The 26,612-nt window shown below is 38.3% G+C and overlaps 1 protein-coding gene across 2 annotated transcripts; it reads left to right on the forward strand.

The window, feature by feature from the left end:
- The first annotated feature begins 2,761 nt into the window (after positions 1–2,761).
- Positions 2,762–25,351, forward strand: map1b (microtubule-associated protein 1B). Of its 2 annotated transcripts, XM_027007944.3 has the most exons (7): positions 2,766–3,081; positions 5,213–5,314; positions 13,632–13,714; positions 15,026–15,166; positions 15,490–20,764; positions 21,356–21,588; positions 21,786–25,351. In XM_027007944.3, the coding sequence occupies exons 1-7, from the start codon at positions 2,889–2,891 to the stop codon at positions 21,939–21,941; spliced, it is 6,183 nt and encodes a 2,060-aa protein (XP_026863745.3). In that variant the 5' UTR covers positions 2,766–2,888; the 3' UTR covers positions 21,942–25,351. The 2 variants fall into 2 exon arrangements, with proteins under 2 accessions (XP_081570248.1, XP_026863745.3); XM_081714122.1 differs by lacking the exon at positions 21,786–25,351 and having other exon boundaries at positions 2,762–3,081; positions 21,333–21,561.
- The last annotated feature ends 1,261 nt before the right edge of the window (positions 25,352–26,612 follow it).

Below are 26,612 nucleotides of genomic sequence, written 5' to 3' on the forward strand. Positions count from 1 at the left end.
CATGTCACCTGTGTTTTGTTATGTAGTTATGTTATCCTTTTATAAGCCCTTTGTATTTCTATGACCAGTCGTCTGTTAGTACCATTACACTGGCCTTCTTGAGTGTTTTTGGACACTTATTTTCTGTTTTATTTCATTAAATTCTTCAGTTGGAGAGCTGCATTTGCTTTCTTTCTTTTTGCACATTCTATGCCCATGACATGATAGTTACTACTGTTGGTGTGTGTGGTGTATGTAGCTCAGTGGTTAAGGTATTTGACTTGTAATTGGAAGATTGACAGTTCAAGCCCCACTGTTGGGCTCCTGAGCAAGGCCCTTAACCATCAATTTCTCTGAAAGTTGTACTCAGCCCTGATTGAATCTCACTTTGGATAAAAGTGTCTGGTAAATGGTGTGGGTATCAATGTGTTTTGTGTATGTAAATATGTATACATATAAAGGTTAAATCAAATTTGTTTTATATTTCTATTTACAACAGCAATTGTCACATAGCAGCTTTACAGATATCCAAGTCCAAGCACCCAATGGTGACAATGGCAAAGAAAAGCTCCCTAAGAGTATGAGGAGGAAACTTGAGAGGAACCAAGACTCAAAGGGGGAGCATCCTCCTCTGGTCAACACCAGACACCACATTAGCAACAATGTAACCAATAAAGAACGAAATAGGTTATGAGAACAAATAAACAATGGCAGGCTACTCCAGGTTCCTAGAAGATCTAGTCTGGGTTCAATGAGTACAGGTGTGTCTGAAACCCATCTGGCACAAGAATATCTGCCCAGGGTGATTATGAAGTAGGTGGCTGGGGTCTGAGGTTGTGGGGGGATAGGCCACAGCAGGGGGCCATCAGAGGGTGGTAGGAGGAGCCACAGCAGCTGTGATGGGTTGAGGTTCAGCAACAGCCGTGACACCAGAAGTAAATGTACCTCAGCAGAAAGAGGGGATAGATTTTTAGGCATGTCCAAATACTAAAATGTGTAAATTAGGGATCTATAATGTGCGCAGATGGATTCCTGCAGATATAGCTATCTAGCCAGAAAGAAAGACATTATATGTGTGTTAACAATAACATATACAAAATCATATTGCCATTTTTCTCTTCCAGTTACACATACAAATGAACAGAATCATACATTAAGTCTCTTACATGATTTTCTACAATTTTACATGTCACTTTCTCTTCACCCCACTCCAAACTAAACACCCAGAATGACAACTCATTATGTATTTATAAGAACAATCCCCTTTTGGTGGCTGTAATATTGATGTTTTATATGCTGGATCATCCCAGTCCTCTTGTGGGCCTAAAACAATACTGCAGTGTCTGACACACTGGGTTAGTCCCCTGAAATATTGAAGTGAATGTTCCTGTAGAGGGATAAATAGAGTGGTTCCATGTCCTAGTGCTGAAGTACTTTGGCACTAGTCTCTCAAGTATTTTCTTGCCCTGATTGTATGTGTCCATTTTCTGAGGTGAGTAAGGTTCACATTGAATTTAAGGAAGCACTGATCTTGATGATAAACATTCATTTCAGTCATTTTTAACATGCAGGTACAAGTAGTTTGATATATAGGTAATAAATATAAATTGTTTTATGATATTCAGTGGCTCAATTCAGCTTTTGTGTGATTTTCCTGCTTGTTGTACATAACTGCATAATTTGTGTGCAATAAAATGGAGGCCTTACTGACACTACACATATATATCATTAAGTTACTTCCATGATAAAGGCTAGAAAAGGGAGAGGAGGCAGCGTGAAATGATTAAAAGGAGAATCTGATGCTTTAAGTAATCATAAAGGAATAAATACACATCTAAAATGTCTGGACAGTATGCTTGACTGTGTGCTTGTGTGCAAAAAATTTTTTTTTAATGTGCTAATTTGCCTGGGTCTGTGTAACAACTGAGGTGGGTGGATTGTATTGTAGGATATAAGATGTATAACGTATGTTTCAAGGAGCTGAAGATAGGTCTTCATGGGTGAGCCCATACCTCAGCTGTAGTGTGACTGTGCTTCTCTCAGACACCATGGGCTTGCGGAACCTGCCCTTTGGCTGACTGCCGAATGTGACATGGAAAGAAGATGGAAACCCCTACTGTGCTATGCTCTCATCACCAGAAAGCTGCAGCAATCTCTGCACCAATACCGTGACCAGAGAGTTCCTCCATGTTAAAAAAATAATATATTTTAGAAGTTACTCTGCAAACAGCAATGCCAGCATTACAACAATATTCAATCATGGGGTGTGGGTCTGAGAGATGGCTTTACATAATACTCCAGGAAGATTGTTTCACATAATCAGTGGTTGTTTAGGCTAAATGTAAGGTGTGTTCTCAAATTGTGTTGTCGTTTATTGTATTTCATTTAATTTAAACTTTTGTGTAAGAGAAAGGATTTTTGTGTAAGGGATTTCAGATGAAAGGGTTATATGACATTCAACTTGTTATTGCTGTTGGTAATATAATTAGCATTTGCATAAACACCCGTGCGTTACAAAGTATGTTTAATATGTGTGCCAGCTAATTAATTTTTACTCTGACTACGCTGTGGTGTCTATAAGTTATTTGTGTAATGGTTAATGTAAGTGATCAAAGTCACTCCGAAGGCTAATTAGCACCATGAAACGTTCTTATTATTTGGTGTATTGGTCAGCTTCCGGGGACTTCAGCGTTTGGCAGATGACATCAGCTACATTATGGACCAAGCACGCGCGCGCACTGGTCCCTCCTGCGCACCTCTCGCGTCTCCCCATCCTCACCACCGCGACACGCAGTCGGCTGGTATAAAAGCCCGACCACTCCCGCTGTTTGACTACTGTCACCAGCTCACGTCAGGTTACCGACAGGGCGAGTGTGCGAGCAGTTGTGTGAATGTGAGTTTCTGGGAGAATGGCGACGCTCGTGGCATCGGTAGACGCCACAGAATCGTTCTGCGGTGCCAACAGCACCAGAACCGGGAGCATGACCTCGCCCACGGCGTCCGCGCGTCACTTCGACGACGGCAAATTTTACCTGTTAGTGGTCGTTGGGGAGTTGGTTACAGTCGAACACCTCAAGTGTGCCATTGCGGACATAGAAAAAGGTAAGGCTGGTCAGTTTTTCACGTGTTTTCTGCTTTAGACATGATACATTGCAAGAGTTCAACGTGTAAAAGAATCACTTGTAATTCGTTTACGCACATAACTAGGACTATTTTTGGACTTTGACATCAGATGGGCACAGACTTATTGATCGATGAAATGTCTTTCCACTGCAAGCTAACCTTGATCTAACAGTTTGCGGTCAGACAATTTTATCTTTAATTTGGCAATTTAAGCATATAATACACATAGGCAAAATAAGCTTTCCATTGAGCATTATTCACTATGATTTATTTTCATTTTTAAGTGTCAGTTAATGTAAATCCGTACGCCGCCCCTCCCTAATTCAAATCAGCGAGACTGTTGCACCTCTTGTTAAGCTGATGTTATCACGCCACCCTTCGCAAATCATTTCCCGAATATTCATGAGCAAATTGTTTTTTTTTTGGCGTGATTTTCAGTAAATGATCCAGATGTGGCGTAGTGTTTTCAGCTGTACGTACGCTTGCGTTTCAGTGAATTACGATTATACAGCTTGCTTATAGATAGATAGATAGATAGATAGATAGATAGATAGATAGATAGATAGATAGATAGATAGATAGACAGATAGACAGATAGACAGACAGACAGACAGACAGACAGACATATGGATAGGTAGATAGGTAGATAGATAATTTGTGAATTTGTATGTGTGTGTGTGGGTGGGTGTGTGTCTGTATGTGTGTGTGTGTAAGGATAGCAGCACCTCGCTTTTGCGTGCTCATGTTTTGGTTTACGAGCTCTTTGTTTCTGGGGCGGCCTTCTGCCCATCTCACATGTGAATCCATATTAGGCATCGCCCTCGGCAGTTTGTTTGTGCTACTGCACTAGACGGGCTATATGGTTGTTATGATATAAACCACAATTCACTATTTATCGAAATGAAAATTTCCCCAAATTCCAAAAGAAAAGACATCTTGTTTAACATCTTGAGTTCAGCGATGCATTTAAGTTTATCATTCTGTGTACAAGGCTGCACTGTCACTCCACATAACGGACCTCGGACGACTCGTGCCGTCCACGGCGCTCGTGTTGTTTCCTTTAATACCGGCACGTAGGCGTGGCACGAGCCGCACTGCGGTCCCTACGGAAAGTCATAAGGGCCGTTATTCACGGAAAAAGGGCGTTTCAGTTTCTGATACTGACAACTCTAAACATCCATACTTGATTAAGCACGTGACAATGAACTAGCAAACTACAAACACAGATGAATAAAATGACTTTGCGCATAACGGTTGTATATTTGTCCTGGACAAAACTGCCCGATTTTAACTCTGCATTTATAACAAGGCGGTGATATTAATTACGGGCTGTTTTCTATGTCTTTCTTCATGGTCGCAACCTTTTAATGAGCTGAAATTCTAATTCTCATGATTTTATCCATATTTTCTGTTTTCCCGTTCAGTTTTATTGAAACAGTTTGGTTTCTTGGTAATGCATAAAAGGTTAACATAGAAAATGTTAGAAAACATTTAGCATGAAGTGCAAAATTTTGCATCATTGGCACATCAGAAAACGCTGTGTCTCTCTCTCTGTGTGTGTGTGTGTGTGTGTGTGTGTGTGTGTGTGTGTGTGTGTCTGTGTGTCTGTGTCAGGAAAGGGACAGTATTTAAGCTTTGTAATTGGGTGGGGCTTTTAGGTCATATTATTAAGATGACTAATGACTATAATGACTATAATAATTAATCATCATCATGAGAAACATGAAGCAAGTAAACGATTATAGGTAATATTTTATATGTTTTATGAAGATTACATTATTTTGCTTTTTATATTAGACTCTATCAAAATAGAATGTAACAGCAATTATAAATATTACCAAGAAAATCACAGATATTTTTAAAATGTCTATTTGTTTTTGAATATAGTGCTCAGTGATTGTTTAAAATGAAATAGGCCAGGTTGTATTTCTTTCATATGAAATGACATTAAGATTAAACTAAGTCATCAAAATTAATTTAGTCGCTTAGCTCATAGTGTCAAATATCTGAAACCCATCCCTCATTAAACAGAGGTACAAAAGTTCAGTAACTGATAAGAGAGGGGGTACATTTCTGCCTTCTTTTTCTTATTTGCTTTTCTGACTTGCAGGAATTCGTACATGGGATACAAACCTCATTGACTGCAACTTGGACCAGGAGCTGAAGCTTTTCGTTTCTCGGCATTCAGCCAGGTTTTCTGCCGAAGTGCGAGGTAAGCTTAATATGAGTATCACTTAGCTAGCTCATACAAGCTATCAGGGCAATTTATGAAGATAAATTGAAATATTTAAAATCTAAAGTTGAAACTACAGTTGTTGTTTAAACAATAACTATATGTAGATCTATCATCATAAATCTATTATGTGGGTCCTCTGAGTTGAAAAGGGTTGAATTGTGAAGTTTAAAGAGGTATTAAGGTACTTTGTTGTTTTGTAATGCAAATCTGACATTAAAACAGAACACACCCTTTCTTCCACCCTCATGGTTCTTATGAATTATGAATTAAAAACTTGAAGGTCATGGAACCAAAAGACAATTTAGAACAGTCTATGATCCACCTGGATTTTACCATTGTCAAGGACTATAAAAGCTGTTGAAAAAGATTATACACATTCCCATTGCCACTCATTTATCAAGAGATTCCATTGTTAATCCTTCTGGGAAAACAAAATGTTCATTTATACAAATCTGTTTGCTTTCTCTCTTTAGTTCGACAGTATTTTGCAGAAGTGTTGTACCAGTTGAAATTATTATTCTATTTTTAAACATGTAATGTATATTTGGTGCTGTATGAAGTTTTCTAGCCAAAAGATGTTGCTATAATTTTGCAGGATAAAAAGGGGGTTTGGAGTTTGAATTAGTTGTTTTTGAAAAGCATAATGTTATGTGGATTGAATGCATTTTTGATGTTGAGTTAAATAATCCTTCAGGCAACATTTTATATGTCATTGTCATGTAGTATTATTATTATGAAACACTGTATTCCTATTTTTATTTGTTGGTCACTTCTGGTTGATGACTGTCCTAATGACTTAGCCTGACATACCGGCATATGCATAGAGCTGTGAATATGATAAAGGGTAAAGGAAAGTTAAAAGGCTGCATCCCAGGCTGGATAAAAATATTTTTCTTTACTCTTCATTTTTGCCATAAGAGGTGTAGGCTTTAGATTCATAAGTGCTATAGCAAGTGCTTTAAATGAATATATTACGTAAGGCAGATAGAGCTGATTTAGAGCGGCTTGCCTGGAGCTGCGTCTGACCCTGCCCAGTGATTATGTCTCTGTTTCCTTGCCGGTCCCCTCCCCTCCCTGCTCCCCTTCCCTGGCTGTCTTACAGCACTACCATGGATGTGCCCCCAGATAATCAGCTAAAAAAGTCCCTACTGGGTTTTGTCAGTAGCTCAACCTGAGGTTGCTTGGTTACACCCAACAATAATGCATAGGTCTTACAAATGAGAGAGATGTTTTTCTACATTTGTGGATTTGTGGATTTTCTGTCTATTAGTTTATTTCCCACCAACCTCATCTGCCTTTGCCTGTCTACATCATGCCTTAATTAAAATAAGTTTGATTCTAGTAAAAAAGCGAGTGTTTCTTTGAAACTTTAAATTAAAGAGTTTGAAATCATTTTGAAACAAAATTTGTTGAAAATAGTTACATTACATAGATTGTACAAGGCCTGAATGGAAGTTAACTGTTTGGACACCTTCAGAATATCCAGATTAATAACATTTGTCATTTCCTTTGGCAAGGCATTTTAATAGTAATGGACAATGCATTAATGACACATCTGTTTGCATTGCCAGTTGCTGCTATGGCAGCAATGAAATAAGGAAACTCAGAAACTTACCTACAGTCTTTGAACTATCAGGGAGTTTTTCCTCACCACTTTCACCTTTGGCTTGCTTTATTGCCACTTGGACCAGACATACATAAAGCTGCTTTGTGACAACAGCTATTGTAAAAATAGCTATAAATAAACTCTGCATTACTTTGCTTTACCGTTCCTAGGATTGCACTCTTCTGAACTGAGATTAATGTCATTTCCATTGGAGCCACTTTGCCATCTTAGCGGTCACAGCCCAAGTGCCCCTATCACCACTATGACAACCTTGGTGTTAGCCATCCAACATCTCTCTATTTCTTCTTTAGTCCCTGGTATTTTTCCAGTTTTTCATCTAAGGGAATGCCACTGTTATCTGTTATCACAACTGTTTTCTGCATATTGTCTGCTATCAAAATGTTTGGTTGGTTTGCCACTAGTTGTTTATCTGTCTGGATCTGGAGGTCCCACAAACTCATAGCCTTGTTGTTCTCCACCACTCTCTGCAGTTCATCCCATTGAGGGTGTCCAGTCCATATGTCTTTCTTATGTTCCTGTATACGATTTCTGCTACTTGGTTCTCTCTCTCAATGTATGCTTTCCCTGCCAGCATCTTGCATCCTGCTACTAGGTGCCAGATTGTCTCAGAGGCACCTGCTTCAACTGACCTAGCACTTAGTGCTCCCATGATTAGTGCCTCTATATTGTCCTTCAGCACTGCCTTTGGTAGAAATGACTTATGTCAGCCACCTCTGCTATCTGTCAGTGTGCATTCATGGAGCGGTTAATAGTGTCATGATACTTCCTCTGTTTCCATGCTGACCATGTCCCACATCTGACTGAGGCACTGTCTCATCAGCTCATCCTTGGGGTCCATCTCTTGAACGTTTTCATGGATGTGTTGTGTCTCACAGTGGATCTTAACTTTGTAGGCCCATTAAGCAGTTTTTTTGCAGCTGGCTTATAGCCATTGGATGTTGGGTGGCATTCCCCATGCATTGTGAGGAGTATTATCTATCTATCTATCTATCTATCTATCTATCTATCTATCTATCTATCTATCTATCTATCTATCTATCTATCTATCTATCTATCTATCTATCTATCTATCGATCTATCGATCTATCTATCGATCTATCTATCTATCTATCTATCTATCACATACCGAGCAGTCATAACATTAAAAGCATCTGCCTAATATTGTCTAGGTATACCATTTAAATGACTCTGACCTATCGAAACATGGATGTCAGAAGACTTTTGCTGGTGTCCTGTAGTACCTGCCACCAAGACAATAGCAGTGATCCTATAGTCCTGTACGTTGTTGTGAGGTGGGACCTCCATGGATCAGACTTACTTGATCAGACTAAGATCTTGGAAATTGGGGGGGGGGTGGGCAAGTCAACACTTTTTATCATGTTCCATGTTCCTCAACCCATTCTTGAATAATTTTTGCAGTGTGGCAAGGCACATTATCCTGCTGAAAGAGATCAATGCCATTATGCTACCGTTCTTTTCTCTTTTTTTAAAAGCAATTTGTGCTGCATTCATTCTTCTGTGGGATCATACTTGCCTTCACTCTACATGTTCATCAGTGAGCCTTGGGTATCCATGACCCTGTCACTGGTTCACTGGTTTTCCTTCATTAGACTATTTTTGGTTTGAACAAACCATTGAATACTGGGAACAACTCACAAAACCTGCTCTTATGGAGATGACCTGAACCTAGTCATCTAGTATTCTAGCCATCATAATTTGTCCCTTAAACAAATTTAGTTTCTTAACACAGAACCAATAAATGACAAAAACTATGTAGTTTTCAGTTTGAATAGCTAATAATAATTAATAATAATAATTAGTTTACATCTTGTATATTTAAGGCTTGAAAACCATCCCAATTATGTGAAGTTGGTTAGCTTTGGTAGAAGGTGATACATAGTAAATTGTAAAGGTTGAATGTCTGTCAGTTAAACAGATTGAACATTAAGCTGCTGTCAATGAAAGGTTTTGAATGTGATGTGAAATAGCAGTGGATATACAGGTACCAGCATTTAGTTGCTATTAACGTCCTTCCAGTGCTATGTGGGTTTACCGTACACTAAAGGCTCTTAGTTGACTTATTACCGCCACTCTCTCTTACGGATGGTGGCAGACCAAAGGCTGGGCAGTTGTTTACCAGTATCAGTAGATTTTAATTGTTCTTGATCAATGTAATAAAATCTTATTGATATTTAATATATAGTAGCTATAAAGAAGAATTTTTCATTGTGGACAATAATGCCTAAATTAATTAAATATTTGAATGATATTTACATTTGGCGGACCACTCTCAACTAGCAGTGACAGTGATGGATTTAAAATTCACAGCATCAGCATCACTGATGTCCCTGAAACACATGCACCAGCTCATCACTCACAAGCATACCATGAAGGTGTTAATGCTGTGTGTTAAGACTGCTCTGTCAACAAATAATTTCAAATCAGCATTGCTCTTGTGTACAGAAATTGAACAGCAATGAAGTGGGTAGAGGGTGACTGATGAACTGCATGTTTCAACAGATGGGCAGCAGGCTATGAACCACAGGCACCTAAAAGACAAGCTGACTGTAGGTTAGGTCCAAGATAGACATTTCAAACTTACACCTAACCTTTGGCATGGCTGGTGATTGTATTTATTAGTTCGAACGTTATAATTCCTGCAGTCCCATTAGACAATGCAAATTAGACCTCTTGCAAGTTGATGTATCTTCTCAGAGAACATAATAGATCTCTCACTTAGGAATCTTCTAAGAGAGCCTCATAGGTTGTGGAATGAAAAGATCCTTCCATAGGCTAGTACATCAAGCACATCCTTTAGTGCGCAGTCCATAGTACATCAAAGGCAGGTACAAAGCAAAATAAACAAAGCATTTATTGTTAGTCCTTTCAATCAAGTAATTATTTGAATTATGTGTCATGATCTGATCAGGTAGGTTTGTATGTTCTTTTGATATGTATCAAAGGAAAATTAAAAAGAGGTTTGTAGTGTTTCAAAGTGTTATTCAAAAATGTTTTCTTCATTATCTGGAGTGTTAGGCCAGTGTGAGGGAAGAAGGAGACTTATTAATTGGAGGAGGCTTATTGATGGATGAAGAGACATTTATTAGGAAGTGACAGTGCACATGCACACACACACACACACACACACACACACACACACACACACACACACACACACACGCGCGCACATGCATACACACACACACACACACACACACACACACACACACACACACACACAAACACACACACACATACATTCCCCTTGAGATATCCACAGCCACTCAGAAAGATGGAAAATTGAAGACAAAAAAGAATAATTAATGCTGAGGTGAATATGGAGCTGTCAGAGGCACAAGAACGCTGAACAAATGAAGGTTTAAAGACTGATTAGCAGGACAGAGCAAAGAATAAAATAGATGAAGAAAAGGAAACAATTAGGAAGACAAAAATGGGAGCAAAAACTGGGACACAGAAAACACACTAATAAGAAAAACCTCTCACAGGATCAGAAAGAATTCACAGGAGAGAGCAAAGAAGTCAGCTTTTGGAAACCACAGAGATGCAAGATTTTGCAAGTGTAAGGCTAACCGAAATAAATATACATAATATAAATAATATGCAAAAATAAAAGAGCCAGTACTATGAGAACAAAGAGAAGGCTGGAGGAACACAAAGTAAGGAACACAAAAGAGGTCAGCAAGGAAGCAATAAGCAAGAGGAACGGTAATATCCTGACATTTAAATTCTTCACAGCGTCTTTCTAGAAGCAGTCTCATATGACATGTGGATTGTATGTCATCATAATTATACAGTGCAGACTGAATCTTAAGACATGGGGTATGTTTTTGATGAGACCTAAAATGTTAGTCCATCCATTCAGCACCAATATGGGCCAGGAAGACGTCATCAATAAACATGAGCCAGAGTCAATACTGCTTAACAAGCACTGAGACATTGATTGAATGTGTATTGATGGTGAATCTGCTAGTTTGTCTCACAGAAATGTCCCTGATGGTTTTCTTCATTTCCTTTTTATGTCCTTAAATCAAAATCAGGATCAAAAGTAAATGAATAAAAATATATTTTGTTTTCACTTTTTGTATATTTACTCTGAATGTATGTTATGTTTAATCTTTTTGATTAAATGATAGAGAGACAAGATCAAGAGAATTCTATATATATATTCTAGAGTTCTGGTCTACATAACCTGGGCATGGTCTGCATTGCAAAGTCAATTTAATAGTCAGTGACAGCAGATCCATATCTCCTCATCTGTCAAAGAGTACAGAAAGCGCACTGCATTGCTTTTGACTAGGAGTACTTGTCAACAATAAAGTCTTGCACATCAATTCTGATTCTGCCTTTTCCCTGGAAAATCTGACTGCAAGTTTTTGCCTGTGAAATGGAGGGTCCTTCCCTCATTTGGAGGTTTTCTGCTACTGCAGCAGACGGAGGGTTACACTGAGAACCCCTTCATGCTAGAGTGGAACTCTGCTTGGTGGAGTTCCTTGCAGCATTGTCAGTGTAGGATGACAGATGTAGTTACAGAAGACAGGCAGTAAGTGAAGAGGAAGGAAGAACAGTTCGTGATTAAAACATTACCACCTCTGCTCCCTGAGGAACAGCAATGATATACACCCTGTGCAAAAGTGTTTCACAGTGTGCCATTGCTCTCTCCCTTCCCTGTTCCAGTCTTTCATTCTATCCGCTTCCCATCCTCGCTCCCTCAACCCCTCCCCCTCTCCCTCACTCCCTCAATCCCTCCTATCCTCCCTCCTGCTTCATGCAGATCCTCATATTGCAGCAGGCTTGTCCCAAAGGAACTCTCCCTTCAGCAGTGAATAATCAGACAGATTGAGAACAAGAAATCTCACTGGCACAGTTACACGATACCAGTTGGTCGGCATGTGAATTGATCATAGAAAACATAGCAACATTAAGAACAAAGCTTTCTTGTGGAGCTCCACATGGAAATAAATAGAAAAAGAAAAAAAAACACAGCATTGATTAGACAGATTCAGATGTCATCAAGCCTAAAACACTACCATTTTAATGTGGCTATGACCTGATGGTTTTACACTCAAGAACACTTGGCTATATAAGGTAGGGCAAAACAGCTACACATATCCAGACATATCCATATGTTGTATGTTTACTGTATGAAGGATCATTTTATTAGCAGGCCATCTTGAGCCATTATCCATATTCGTGAGACCTGTCCGTGCTGTGATGTCATTCTCTTCACAGGATGAATATTTGTGATTCAAATCAGGGGGGTTAACTGTAAAGACTAAGTTAAGCGATTTTGAGAACAGTGTATTGTTTAGAGTAGGTTATGGTTGTTATGGTAGGGTGGACAGAGGACAGTAGAAAGAAGCAGAGGGCTGAGAGTGGGGGAGGTGAAAAATAAATCTTCATGATTAGTGTTGACTCCAAAGGTGTGTAATGACAATATAATTAACTGCACTGTGTGAACGAGCCACCTGGACAGAGACCCACACCTGGTCCTGAAACAAGCAAAATTAAGCACCACACTTAGCATGCCTAATGCTGTACTTGATGCTTAATAATGTAGTTATAAATCTGTTACATATTTCTCATAAATATTTCTAAACTATGAGGCAAATTAGCTAATCTAGCATTTGAGTGCTGCCTGCTGTCCGATATGGCTACTGTGATTTCTCATCGGCTTCTTTCACCTTCTCTCCTCTATGGCCATGCAGCTCTTTAGCCTGCAGCAGGTTCATGCACCTCTGTTCATGAACATGTGGGTGTTGGCCTTGTTCCTAGAAAAAAAAAAAAAAAACAACAAAACAAAACAAAGTGGCTCATTCCATGAAGAAGTTGCTGTGAACCTGGTAGTTCTGGTGGCACATAACATTCCTCCAGTGCTCATAAGCTGTGGCAATAACAGAAAGGGTGGGCTCCTGCCATCGACTAATATTTATGTAGCTTGTCAGGCCTTCTATTACTGGGAAGTTTAATAAATTTCTAATAGGATGGATTTATCCACATGGGAATTTTGAAAGGGAATTTTTCATTACAGTTGTGATTTTGCTTTGTTCTGTCTGTGCAGTAATTGGGGCTTTGTTCTGACCAGGAAAAGGGGAAGGAGCTTAGGATTTAATATGTGGATTTAATAGTTTAATATGTGTTCCAAAGGAAGAAAGTAATAGAGAATAATGGTAGATAGGAATATGGCTTTACATCTGTGTACAAACATCACAAACAATTTTTTAAATATTTTTGTATTGTACAACATCTACATCATTAAGCTAATTTTATAACTTGCAATTCATAAGCTAATTGTAATGACCATATTCCTCAGAATCCTTATCTCAGTGCAAAATTTGTGAAATAGCACTATAACCTCTTTGCATAATTAACAACATTTATTCATGGGTGCAATATTCTCACTGAAACAAGATCCATTAAAGGAATGGAACAAAAATAGAGATTTGTTCTTGTTCTATACTGTACTTGGATATGTTCTGAGTAAATGACAAAGCACTTTTGGAAGTCGCTCTGGGTAAGAGCGTCTGCTAAATGCCGTAAATGTAAATGTAAATGTTTTATAATGTGTCCAAACCTACTAAGACTAATATACTAAGACTATACTAAGTATACTAAGATTCATGTCCATTACCCATGTATTATGTACAGGACAGAAGATTTTGCACCACAAAAGCAGTGTACTGGAGACTGTAGTGCTAATCAACCCTTCCGATGAGGCTGTTAGTACTGAGGTAACCTCTTTTTCTCCCCATCCACCCCCACCCCTCACAGAAATGTGTTTTAATAAAAAACAACCTTTATTCATACATATCAGAAGTTACTACAACACAGGTCTGGATGTCTGTCGGTCATGCTCATTAATAGGGCCAAAAATCAAAGCAAACCAGTTGATTTTTAAAGGGGTTGGAAAAGACCACTGCACTGTTTACTGCATCAGTACCAACATTAAGGTGTTTCAGTTCAGTAGAGTGGCCAACAATACAATTCAAGCATTATTGGTGTAGCACATTATTGGTGTAGCTGTTTTCCATATATATTGTAGGACTAGCATTTAGGAAGAGTCAGAATATTGCTTTATACCAATAGCACAGCCTTAAACAAAGATCACACATAGCAAAAACAAGTAGATCAGTACTGAAGAAGATTGGGGGGTGGAGGGGTGGAGGTGGAGTGAGACAGTACTGAAACTAGAGGGGAAAACTTGCACACCAAAATCTTCAACAACACATTAAACATAAGTCATAGTTGTAATAGTTGTAATCCATTACCTCCACTGTTCCTATATACTATGTCAATCATACAAATTTAACTTTAGTATTTTTTATGTGTAAATACATAATGTTTCAGTAGTCTATTTGGTGTCCCCAATTTAGCTCTTACCCTAGTACAGCAGCTCTAAAAGGGAGCAAAACATAATGTAATTAAAGTTAACAAACCATTTTATTTCCACCCGTTATTATAAACATGAGCAGTGTTCTCCTTTAATAATATATTATTATATATAATATATAATAATAATAATAACTTTAGGCTGGATCCTGGCTAGCTGCCCAGAATATTCAATGGCAGTGAAGCAGAAATCATAGACAAAGGAAGATGTGCAGAGAGATACATCCATATATATATATATATATATATATATATATATATATATATATATATATATATATATATATATATATATATATATATATATATATATATTTATATATATTTTTATATATTTATATATTTATATATATATGTGTCCATAATGTACTTTATACAGATGAATTACATTTTCACTAGTTGCTCTTCTGCAAGTCTGCATAACAACTTTAATAGTTTAATTTATAATACAGCAGGATATATTACAACAAATGCCACAGTTGTGGGCTGGATTAGCCTAAATTTAATTTAATTTAATTCTCCTAATTTTTCATTTTTGTGCTTTTGAATGTCATAGTAGACTATTGCAACACTTGTATGCCTCAGATCATTCCAGCTATGCTCAAATTGCAGTGAAGAGGTATATGTAAAAAGAACTTTGAATCTGATTCCAGGTTCGCTTGTTGATTTCGGACTCAGCCCGCCACAAGCTGCTCATTCTGGCAGGACAGTGTTTTGAGAACACTGGTGAACTAATTCTCCAATCTGGTTCCTTCTCTTTTTTCAACTTCATTGACATTTTCACAGACCAGGAGGTGAGTACATGTAATAGGGCCATATTCTTTTTGTTAAGTTTAAAGTATTTTTATTTCTGCTATTTATGTGGACATAACATTCTTTCATTATAACATTCTTTCACATAATTCAATTATGTCTATTTTTTAAAGTTGTACCTCTTGCTCTATTGCTAAAACACAGTAAAAGACATGTCAGTCCTCCTTTGTCAATTAATTCTAAAATAACTATAACATAAGTTTTGCTTGTTTTTAGAAGATTAAAAAAGTAGTATTCCATGGCTGATCAACTTAAAAATTTAAAATCCATGTCCTGAATCCACTTTTCTAACTTTGTGATGCAGATTGGAGAACTTTTAAGCACCATACATCCTGCCAACAAAGCAAGCTTAACCCTTTTCTGTCCTGAACATGGTGACTGGAAGAATTCCAATCTTGACAAACACAGCCTACAGGATTTCATTAACATTAAACTAAATTCTCCAACAATACTTCCAGAAATGGAGGGCCTTTCAGAGTTCACAGAATACCTCTCAGAATCAGTGGAAGTCCCATCTCCCTTTGACATGCTTGAACCTCCCACCTCAGGTGGATTCCTAAAGTTATCTAAACCATGCTGCTACATTTTTCCTGGAGGCCGGGGTGATTCAGCACTGTTTGCTGTTAATGGCTTCAACATGCTTGTTAATGGTGGATCTGACAGGAAATCTTGTTTTTGGAAGTTGGTACGCCATCTAGATCGGGTAGATTCCATTCTTTTGACACACATTGGAGATGACAACCTTCCAGGGATCAACAGCATGCTGCAGCGAAAAATTGCTGAACAGGAGGAGGAGCAATCACAGGGATCCACAGCCAATAGTGACTGGATGAAGAACATGATCTCCCCAGATCTTGGGGTTGTTTTCCTTAACCTGCCTCAGACGCTTGAGAACCCAGAACCAAACTACAGAGTGCGGAGAAACATTGAGGAAGCAGCACTCACTCTGCAGTACCTTAACAAGCTGTCTTTAAAACCAGAACCCCTGCAAAGGAACATAGGGAATATAATTGAACCAGTAATACTTTTCCAAAAAATGGGTGTTGGAAAGCTTGAAATGTATGTTCTCAATCCAGCTAAGAATAGCAAGGAGCTGCAATACTTTATGAAGCAGTGGACTGGTAGTGAGAAGGACAAGGCTTCAATTCTATTACCAAATGGAAATGAATCAGATCTCCCAGTCTCATATTTGTCTTCAATCTCTTCACTGATTGTGTGGCATCCTTCTAACCCATCTGAGAAAATAGTGCGTGTTCTGTTCCCAGGTAATGCCACACAAAATAACATTCTTGAAGGCCTAGAAAAGCTAAAACATTTGGATTTTCTTAAGCATCCCATTGTCACAGAGAAAGAGCTGTCTTCAAATATGGCACCAGCACTCAAGCAAGCAAAGATGAAACACAAGACAGATAGCAAAGAGAGTCTGAAATCTATCTCAAAAACATCACCAATTAAAACCACCAGAAAGGAGTCCAAAGAAGAAGCTCCTGAAAAGACAAAAATTGATGCTGAAGTAACTCAGGTGGGACTGCAGAAAGTAGAGAAGAAAGAAAAAACACCTGTCAAACGAGCAAAGAATATGGAAAAAGAGATAAAACCTAAATCTGAACAAACACCAAAAATGGACACTCCAGAAAAAAAGAAAGTTGATATAAAATCAAGAGTTACCCCCAAAGAAAAAATTATTAAAAAGGAGGCAAAAAAAGTGAAGGATAAGAATGAAGATGATAAAAAGGAAGAAAAAAAAGATCACAAAGTAATATCCCAAAAAGAGGAAAAGGTCCAAAATGAGGAGAAGTTGAAGAAAGAGGGGGTTAAGAAGGAGGTCAAAAAGAGGGATATAAGGAAAAATTCCCCCTTGAAGGAGAGCAGGAAAGAAGAAAAGAAAGAGATTAAAAAGGATGAGAAAGATCTTAAAAGAGACTCAAAGAAAACTGCAAGTTTAAAAAAGAATATTTCTGGCATAGGTGAAGTGAAAAAACCTGCACCAAAACCAAAATTGGCTACACAAGGAAAGACACCAAGCAGCGCTGCAAGATTGAAAGAAAAGGGTAAAACCAAGACTGCTAAAAAAGATACTGGAAAATCTGTGGCAGCTTCTGCATCAGAAGCAGTTCCTGTGGAAGTAGCCACTATAGCCAGCAGCACAAATGCTCTAGAGGATGAAAGATCCCGTATGTCCTCCCCAGAAGACCTTACCAAGGAATTTGAGGCTCTAAAATCTGAGGAGATTGGTGAAGATGAAGAAAGCTTACCTCAGACCAAAACAGATGATGCTGAGCAAATATTAATTCAGCATGAAGAAATCACTATTTGCAAGGACTCTCCAGGAGCAGCAGAATCTTTGGATGAGGGAATAACAAGCACAGAAGCTGAAGAGGAATGTGGAGATACTCCAGAGGATCTAGAGCCTAAACAAAAAATTAATGGCATCAGTAGTGAGAAATTTGAAGATGAGGGCACAGGACTTGAAGAGTCATCTGAGGCAGGAGATTATGAAGAAAAGGGAGATACAGAAAAACTAGACGAACAGGAACCAATAATGGATGATAAGTCTAAAACACAAGGACAAAGGGTGGAGGTAAAAACAGAGGTGGAACCTGAGGACAAATACACTGGGCCAGCAGAATACCAAAAACATTATGTAGAAAAACTTGACACAGAAACTGAAAGGATTAGTTTGGCTGTGACTACTACTCCAAGGCTCTCTGCTCCTGCCTCCCCAGCTTCTATTCATGATGAAACTCTGCCAGTAGGTTCAGAGAGTGAGGTGGCCTCAGATGATGAGAATCGAGATGAGCCTCCAGAGGAATACACTACATCTGGGCACACACAGTCTACAATTGAGATCTCAAGTGTACCGACTCCCATGGATGATATGTCAACTCCAAGAGATATTATGAGTGACGAGACTACAAATGACGAAACTGAGTCCCCCTCTCAAGACTTTGTCAAGTATGGGATTTCAGGGGACTATGATCGAAAGAAACTCCCACCACTCCAAGATGTTCCTGAATTAGATCATTCAAAGAGTGATGCAACAGAGGGTCATGATTATCATGCCTCAGCTTCTACAATTTCACCACCATCTTCCCTCGAAGAAGACAAATCTTGTAAGGCTTTTTACAGTAAACATAGTGATGGATTCTCTTTTGACTCAGAAAAGCTGACTGCTGCATCTGTGCACTTGCCCCTTGTGCGTTCACCCTCTGGAGACCAGAATGTAAATACTGACCTCATTCATACAGGTGTCTCATCACCAGTTGAGCTAGGAACTACACTTACCATGTCATCAAAAAGGGTCATGGACTCTTCAAATAGTCCAGATGATAAAACACTAGAGGGCACTTCTCCTCAGTCTTCAGGGCATACACCTTACTATCAGTCTCCAGTGGAGGAGAAGGCTGGGGCTATACTACATGAGGAAATCACTGACAATCAAGGTCCCATTATTATTGAAGTAACAAGTGACAAAGAGAATTCACCAAGGGAGGCCAGTCCTATTGATGAAGCTGTTCCCCTATCACCAGCAGGAAAGGTTCCATCCCCAGAATGTAAACCAGTGGTTTGTTGTAGTTCTTTCACAGGGAATGAAGGAAAAACACACTTTGATAGTCAGTTTTCAAGTCAGATCACACATGCTGATAAAAAGTCAGCAAGCGGTGACAGCTCCTCTATTTCATACTCACTGCCACAAACGAAACTAGAGTCTTCCTCTGATACAATTCCTTTAACAACTTTCAAAGAGGAAAGTAAAATGTCCATATCTGAGGGAACCACATCTGATAAGTCAGGCTCTCCAGTTGATGAGGTTGTTGCTGAAGATACATTCTCTCATATTGCCTCAGCCTCAACTGCATCACTTGCAACAAGTTCTTTGCCTGAACCCACAACAGACGATGTCTCCCCATCATTGCATGCAGAAGTGGGCTCCCCGCACTCCACAGAGGTAGATGACTCCCTGTCTGTGTCTGTTGTGCAGACTCCAACTACAATGCAAGAAGCAGAAGTTTCCCCATCAAAGGAAGAAAGCCCTCGGCCAATGTCAATCTCTCCGGATGTTTCACCCAAAACAGCTAAATCAAGGACACCTCAGCAGGTCCTACAGTCTCCTGAACATTCCACATTGTCAGTGGGGTTTGGGCAGGAATCCCCAGATCACTCTTTTGCATTAGACTTCAGTAAGCAATCACCAGAGTACCCAGCTACAGGAAGGGCCCTGTGTACAGTAACTGAAAATGGACCAACAGAGATTGACTACAGCCCCACAGATGGAGCTGATTTCAGATCAGGAGAACAACACAAACCAGGAGGCAACAGTGAGATACCCATGTTTTTCAAAGAGTCTGATGGCAGTCAAGCTGCCTCTGGTTCTCCATCAGATGCTTCTCAGTCCACCCCATCTGTTACAACACCCCCCCAAATTGGTGGTATCCGTGAAATGTCTCCAAATGCAGGTACTTGTTCAGAATCTGTCACACCAAAAATATTTTCTCGTAATCAGTCGCCCGTGTCCTCTGACTCTTCTTTAGTTCTGGGAGGTCCAAGCACCTCAGATGGACTGAACAAAGGAAAAGCAAGTCCAACCTTATTTTGTAACGAGGGTATTTTTAAGACAGAGGACAGCAGACCAGATTACATCACCCCTCCAAAAGCTGCTTCCCCCTCATCTTCTACAGAGGCATCTTGTTTCCCACAGGAGACTGATGTACATGAAGGAGGGACAGTTCCAATTACTTCTAAATCATCCATCAGTCCAAAAATGCCATCTCCACCCACTCTATCCCCTAACTGGACAGAGCCACAATTTTCTAGCAGCTCTTCACATGCTGAAGAAGTAGCACAGAAGATTACTGGCAGCTCTAGAGATCCAGACATCCCCCAAAAAAGTGTCTCTCCCCAGTCACGGTCCAATGTTGACTTATGTTTGGTAACCTCTTGTGAATATAGACATCCCAAGACAGAGCTCTCTCCATCATTCATAAACCCCAACCCTCTTGAGTATTTTATGAATGAGGAGAATCCACTGCAAGAGGAAAAGCCTCTAACTAAGTCTGGTGGAGGACCACCCCCAACTGGAGGAAAGCTACAGAGCAAGCAGTGTGAAGAAACTCCTCCAACCTCTGTTAGTGAATCTGCACCCACCCAAACAGATTCTGATGTTCCTCCAGGAACTGAAGAATGTCCTTCCATAACTGCAGATGCTAACATTGATTCAGAAGATGACTCAGAAACTCTACCCACAGACAGGACCCTTACATACCGACATGCAGACCCTCCTCCAGTTGCATCAAGAGACTCTGCTCCCGCCCCACCCTTTCCTGATGTTTGCATGGTGGATCCAGAGGCCCTCAAGGCTGAGAACAACAAACTAAAAGATTCTAAAAAGGAAGAGGGAGAGAAGCTGAAAAAGAAGAAAACTCTCAGCAAAACTAAGTCATCTTCACCAACTAGAAAGAATGGCCCAACTAAAACAAGTATGGTCAAGGAGTCAAAAGTGGCCTCTGTAAAGATTACTGAAGAAAAAGATGCAAAAAATGCAACTAATACTTCAGCATCAAGGGGTGTGAAAACTACAGGTAAGCCTTATTTTTGTCTTGTTATGTGTTAATAATTTCCAGCAAAGGCTGGGAAAATAAGTCCAGTATTAAGAGTTACAAAACATCTGAAGCATAAATAATAGAAGAATAAAGATGATAACATTGTGAATGAAACCACTGAATTGCTAGGGATATAAATTATACCTGCATTTGTACATCTACAGTAATGCAGCCTTAGGCTTGACAACAGTTTAGGGCTGACTGACTTGGGGTTTTAAACAGGTCATCCATGCTAAATATATAAATATTGTCAGAACATTACAAAATTACAATCAGATGTTTGATAGAAATATACTATTGCTATTAAACAAGTAGGTAACAAGCTTAGTATATTACTCTAAGCCTACTACAATAATAGAGATTATGACTGCTTAGTATCCCAGTTGAAGTATGTATCAGATGTGGCAGTAAAGAGACTTTTATGATATTGCAGACCCTGCCGTAGTAAAGGAAAGTGTAATCTAATTTTGTCACTTCCATTCCAGCTATATTCTACATTAACTTTAGTCTAATGTTTTTATACATTTGGAAATCTTTGCTTCTGTAGATTTTCCTTTATTTGTTTTTCAGGAGGCAGCAAGGCCAACAGTGGATTGTCAGTACCCAACTGCCCTCCAGTGTACATGGATCTAGTTTATATCCCTAATCATTGCAGTGCCAAAAATGTGGATGTAGAGTTCTTCACACGAATACGATCCTCATACTACGTGGTCAGTGGCAATGATCAGACAGCACAGGAGCCCAGTAAAGTAGTCCTAGATGCTCTGTTGGAGGGGAAGGCTCAATGGGAAAATAACATGCAGGTATCTGTTTTTAAAATATGTCAAGATAAAAATACCGTATTACAGTGTAAGGGCCTAATGCCAGCTTTAATGCCTTCAACGTACATTATTCTTGCCATGTAGCATGTTTTAATAATTGTCATTTTTGTCATAGACAATGTAGATCAGTATTTGTATATGAGCACCAATTCTCATAAATTTCTGTGTTCAAATTCTAGGTCACACTGATTCCAACCCACGATTCTGATGTTATGAGGGAGTGGTATCAGGAGACCCATGAGAAACAGCAGGACTTGAATATCATGGTTTTGGCTAGCAGCAGCACTGTGGTTATGCAAGATGAATCCTTTCCTGCATGCAAAATTGAGTTGTGAATTAAGGGTTTGTCAGTTAATCAGTTACTGAATCATTCTGTTGATAAACAATGATTGGCAACAACTTATAAACACATAAAATGACTGGACAAAACCAATTTTTTCAATAGGTGCGGTTATTAACGTGTGCGAGAAAGAAATTCACAGCTACAACTTCTGTGAAAGGAAGCATGTCTTACCCATTCAATAAAAATCTTTTGAAGTCACACTAACATTTAATATAATAAAAATAAATAACGTTTAATTTATTTAAAATAATGTCCAAGTTGATCGGGCAGACCAAACATACCATACATATCACCAAACATAGAAGCAAGCAAAAAAGGTGTGTACTTTTAAAATTTTCCCTTGAGAGTCCCTGATGATTTCAAAATCAACAACCTATATTTAAGTCATATAAAGGTCCATTACAGATTTGAACAACATCATCTACTTCAAGACTTAAGTAGAAGAGTTCTAATTTAGATAGCTCAAAAAGGCTACGCATTTAAAATCAGTAAATGAAGTAAAACAACAAAAGTTACATTAGAATTAGTAAATACACCAAAGTATGGAGGGTTATTTAAAAATGCCTTAGAATGTTATCTGAATGTACAACACAAGTGATTTGCTTAATATGATGACTGTTAGCAGGTGTTTATACTATACAATCACAAATATAATGGTAAATACAGAATTCAGGATATTTAAAAAAATAAGAATTTAAGATTGATAAAAATTTTCTTGCAGCTTTGTGAAAGATTTGTGTAAAACCTGCATGAAAAGTGAATAGAATGCTTCCTAGCATTAATGTCAAATCTAAATCAATGCTGCTTACCAGCTGAAAAAAACATAGAAGAAAAAATACCTGATTCACAGTATACACTTCCCAAAGTCTTGCATTTTAGTAATGGGAATGAATTAAATAATGTCACATTTTCACTGTGGTTTAGAATTTTATCATTAGATTATAAATTGGTGGATTTATGAATTAACATCAGCAGTCCAAGACAAACCATTTGCAAGGATGGCGCAATATATATTTTTTGTAATCTCTGAAATATCCATATTGCTAATCATAACCAGTTTTTGCTTGAAAATATAAAGTGTCTTTTAACACTCTCAAACTTTTAGAGCACCCAAGATTATTGTCAGTTTGCACTATTTATTATTTGCACTTCAGGGTGTGTGGAATTATCCTTTTTATGAAGTATATTTGTTTTCTTTCCATGCAATTATTAGTTACATATTAATTTATGGGATAGTTGACGTTCCACTGTAGTTGCTACTAGAATTATATTCTAGGAACATGCAGACTTTTTTAATTAAGTGCTCAGAGCTGTGCCAAAGTTCAAGGTGTTTCTTATTTTGCGCTGGGAAAGATGGAAAGAGACATAAAGCATAATTTGAATGTGTTATGTGTATAAAGTTCTTCTGTATGCATTGTTTCATATTTTTTCATATTTATTTTGTGTTATTTTATTTTTTACTTAGCACTATAGCCAGACATTGGTTGAATGTGGTGAATCAAAATGTGATAACTGACATTGAAGTTTAGTTTTTTATGTTCCACACTGAAACTCAAAGAAGTACAATGGGTTCCTACACTTAATGAGTTTTTGGTTTTTTTGGGGGGTTTTTTTGTTTGTTTTTAAGTTAAACTGTGTTATAGATAAAGATGCACAACAGGGTGAGTTATATTTGCATGTGTAAAGTAATATACTAAAAAATCTTTGCTTTTTTAATAAGAAGTCAACTTACTTTTAACTGTCAACAAATCATGAGAGTGCTACACTTTTACAAAGTATATAAACCAAGAGTTTATGTCAGAATTTTCATCATTTCCAATGTACCGTGGTTTTACTGAATGGAAATTAATTGGAGACTAAGGACAGTTACCAATCTCACTGATTATCCTGTTAATGATGCTGTGAGCATCCTTAAAATGTTACAAAACAGAATCTAGTGTCTATTCCCAAACAAGCCTTGTCAGATTGTATGGTTAAATTATGTTTTATTGCTGGAGATGTGTGTTGCAAAGTTACTGCAGAACTGGATCGAATTTCATTACATCTAGTAATCACTGCTTTCCTCACATTTTATGAAGTATTACATTTTCTGTTTGGAGTCAGAATACACTGAGAAACTCTAAAGCCATGCATCACTGTTAAATCACATTACACAATATGTCTTTAACAATGGTCTCTGGTTCAGATTAGGCAATCAAGAATACCATAAATTCCTGCCATGTCATGATGGTCAAGAGACTGACAACACTACATATCACCGTTCATTTCCTTATTGCTAGTTTTTGCGCAAGTTCATAGGTCATCAGGGGAGGATGGTCAAGAACAATCATGGCTATCAAGGAACATGTTGTAGGAGTTGACAAACTAGGCAGGGAAGTACCAGAAAATTCTGACATACTAGACATTTTGTCAGGGTGTTGTGGGACATCCCAGATGCCACATCACTGTTTTTCAATTAAGTCATGCTACAAGTCTCATTCCTGACTGAATTTGTATAGTCTGATCCCGGCATAACACAGATTGCCTAAGTACTTTCATTTACTTTATGTAAGGACAGTCTTGGCTTAATCTTGTGTCAGATAATCTTAGCTGTTCATCTGAGTGAAATCTGCCTGGCATCAGAGCAAATCAGATTATGACTATAAGGGCAAATCAAGACACAATAAAGCTTTCAATAACTGACTACATGTTTGGATATAGACAACCAATCAAAATATGAAAAATCAACTGTGAACTAGATGAGCTTGTGATCGATGCCTCTAATGCTTTTCTTCTGTGAAACAGTGAAAATGCACTAGTTACTTTACAGCTCATCTTGAAAACAAATCAAGCTTCAGATAAAAAGATGTCTTGATTTCCATGACAACCACAGATGTAGAGTAACAGGTACCTTTAACCACATGCATGACTAACATTGTTTTTCCAGTTTAGATCAACTGAAATTACTTCAACAGTCAACAGCTTATCTGGATCATAACACACACAAATGCTCTGTCATCTGTGCCCTTACTCTTTGACTATCTCACTCTTTCTCTCTCTCTGACACACACACACACACACATATGTGCAGAGTTCTGTCTTTTTCCAACACTTCCCTTAATCTTTTTCTCTCCCAACAACCTCCCACTATTACGATCCCTCCCCCATCCCTGCTCAGGCCTGCGAGTGATAGTATGAGTATGTCTGCAGCTTTGTTTGAAATATATACCTTGTGAACTTGCATCTTGCCTCTTTACATTCCCAAACCCATATCTAATGTAGAAAATAGAATCAAGTGGAAGTATTACCTTGTGCTTTTTCTGATGTTTGTGTGCAATTTCCCCTTCTGCTCACTCTAAGGCAACTGATGTAAAGGGAGCCACTATTAAAAAAAAATAAAACTTGAAAACAAGCCACAATAAATGAACTGCGGAAATTATTTTTTGTGTTTATTTATATTATTAATATATGAGTAGACATAAATATTTGTTAGAAAACTGCTAAAGCATAAAATATTTATTCCTTTAATATTACTCAATAATATTTCCCAATATGAGTAAAGTCTTTTAGGTTTCACTTTTCTTGTATATAGGCTTTAGATTTTCCCTTTCCTTCCTTCTTTCTTAATTTGGAATTTTCATCTCACTGTTTTTGTTGATGTGTGTGTGTGTGTGTGTGTGTGTGTGTGTGTGTGTGTGTGCAGAGGTCAGCAGACATCTAATTAACTATGAAAAGAGCCAGAGCTCCAGGGATGTTTTCTGATTTGTGTCTCAGAGACTAGAGCAGTCACTGACAAACCCACAATGGAAAGGTCTGGTATTCTAAATCATAAAAACAAGCCTATTTGATTTACTCATTATCAAATGGTGGCACACATGTAAAGACACAGCACACACATAATGTATGTAACACATTTCTTATGATTAATGTTCTAACAATATTAATCAGCTACATTTCTAGTAATTATAAGAAGAAATATAAAATCCTTTCAATACAGAATGCAAATATCTCATTGTTCCTGTTCAGCATTTTGAGTATAGCTATTTAACAACAGTTTGTAAACCTATGTTCTAAACAGCAAATGTTTAATAAATGTCCTGTTGGATAGGACAGGCACTCCATTGCTCTAAGGAATTTACCTTGGTGCACATCAAGCTGCTAACACCATTGAGTGGCCCATGCCAGAAAGGACATTAACTAATTATGACCTAGGAACTGCAGGCATTTTCCCCACCAGAAATAACATAATTTTCCTATCATTTAGCTGACACTTTTATCCAAAGCAAAGTTACTATTATGACTGAGTACAACTTAAACAATTGAGGGTTAAGGGCCTTGCTCAGGGGCCCAACAGCAGCAACTTGGTGGGGGGGGGGGGGGGGGGAGCTTGACCCAGCAACCTTCTGATTACAAGTTAACTACCTTAACCACTGAGCTACCTCTGTACAGATCAGTGATAAATCCAAGTGGACAACTCTTGCTGCAAGCGGCTTAGAAAATAACCTTGTCAGGAGTTCAATGTGAGAAGTCTGGGTCGCTGTCTGCAGTTACTTTTATGGCAATGCACAAATCAGAGGAAGTCCATGGGAATACTTGGTCTAAACTGACGATAGATCAGTTCTATTTTGACAACAATGAGTATTGCAGTACAGAATTATAACAATAATATAATACAGTGTGTGTT

This window comes from Electrophorus electricus, chromosome 1, assembly GCF_041902795.1.
Source record: "Electrophorus electricus isolate QZ-2024a chromosome 1, ASM4190279v1, whole genome shotgun sequence".
Taxonomy (NCBI): Eukaryota; Metazoa; Chordata; class Actinopteri; order Gymnotiformes; family Gymnotidae; genus Electrophorus; species Electrophorus electricus.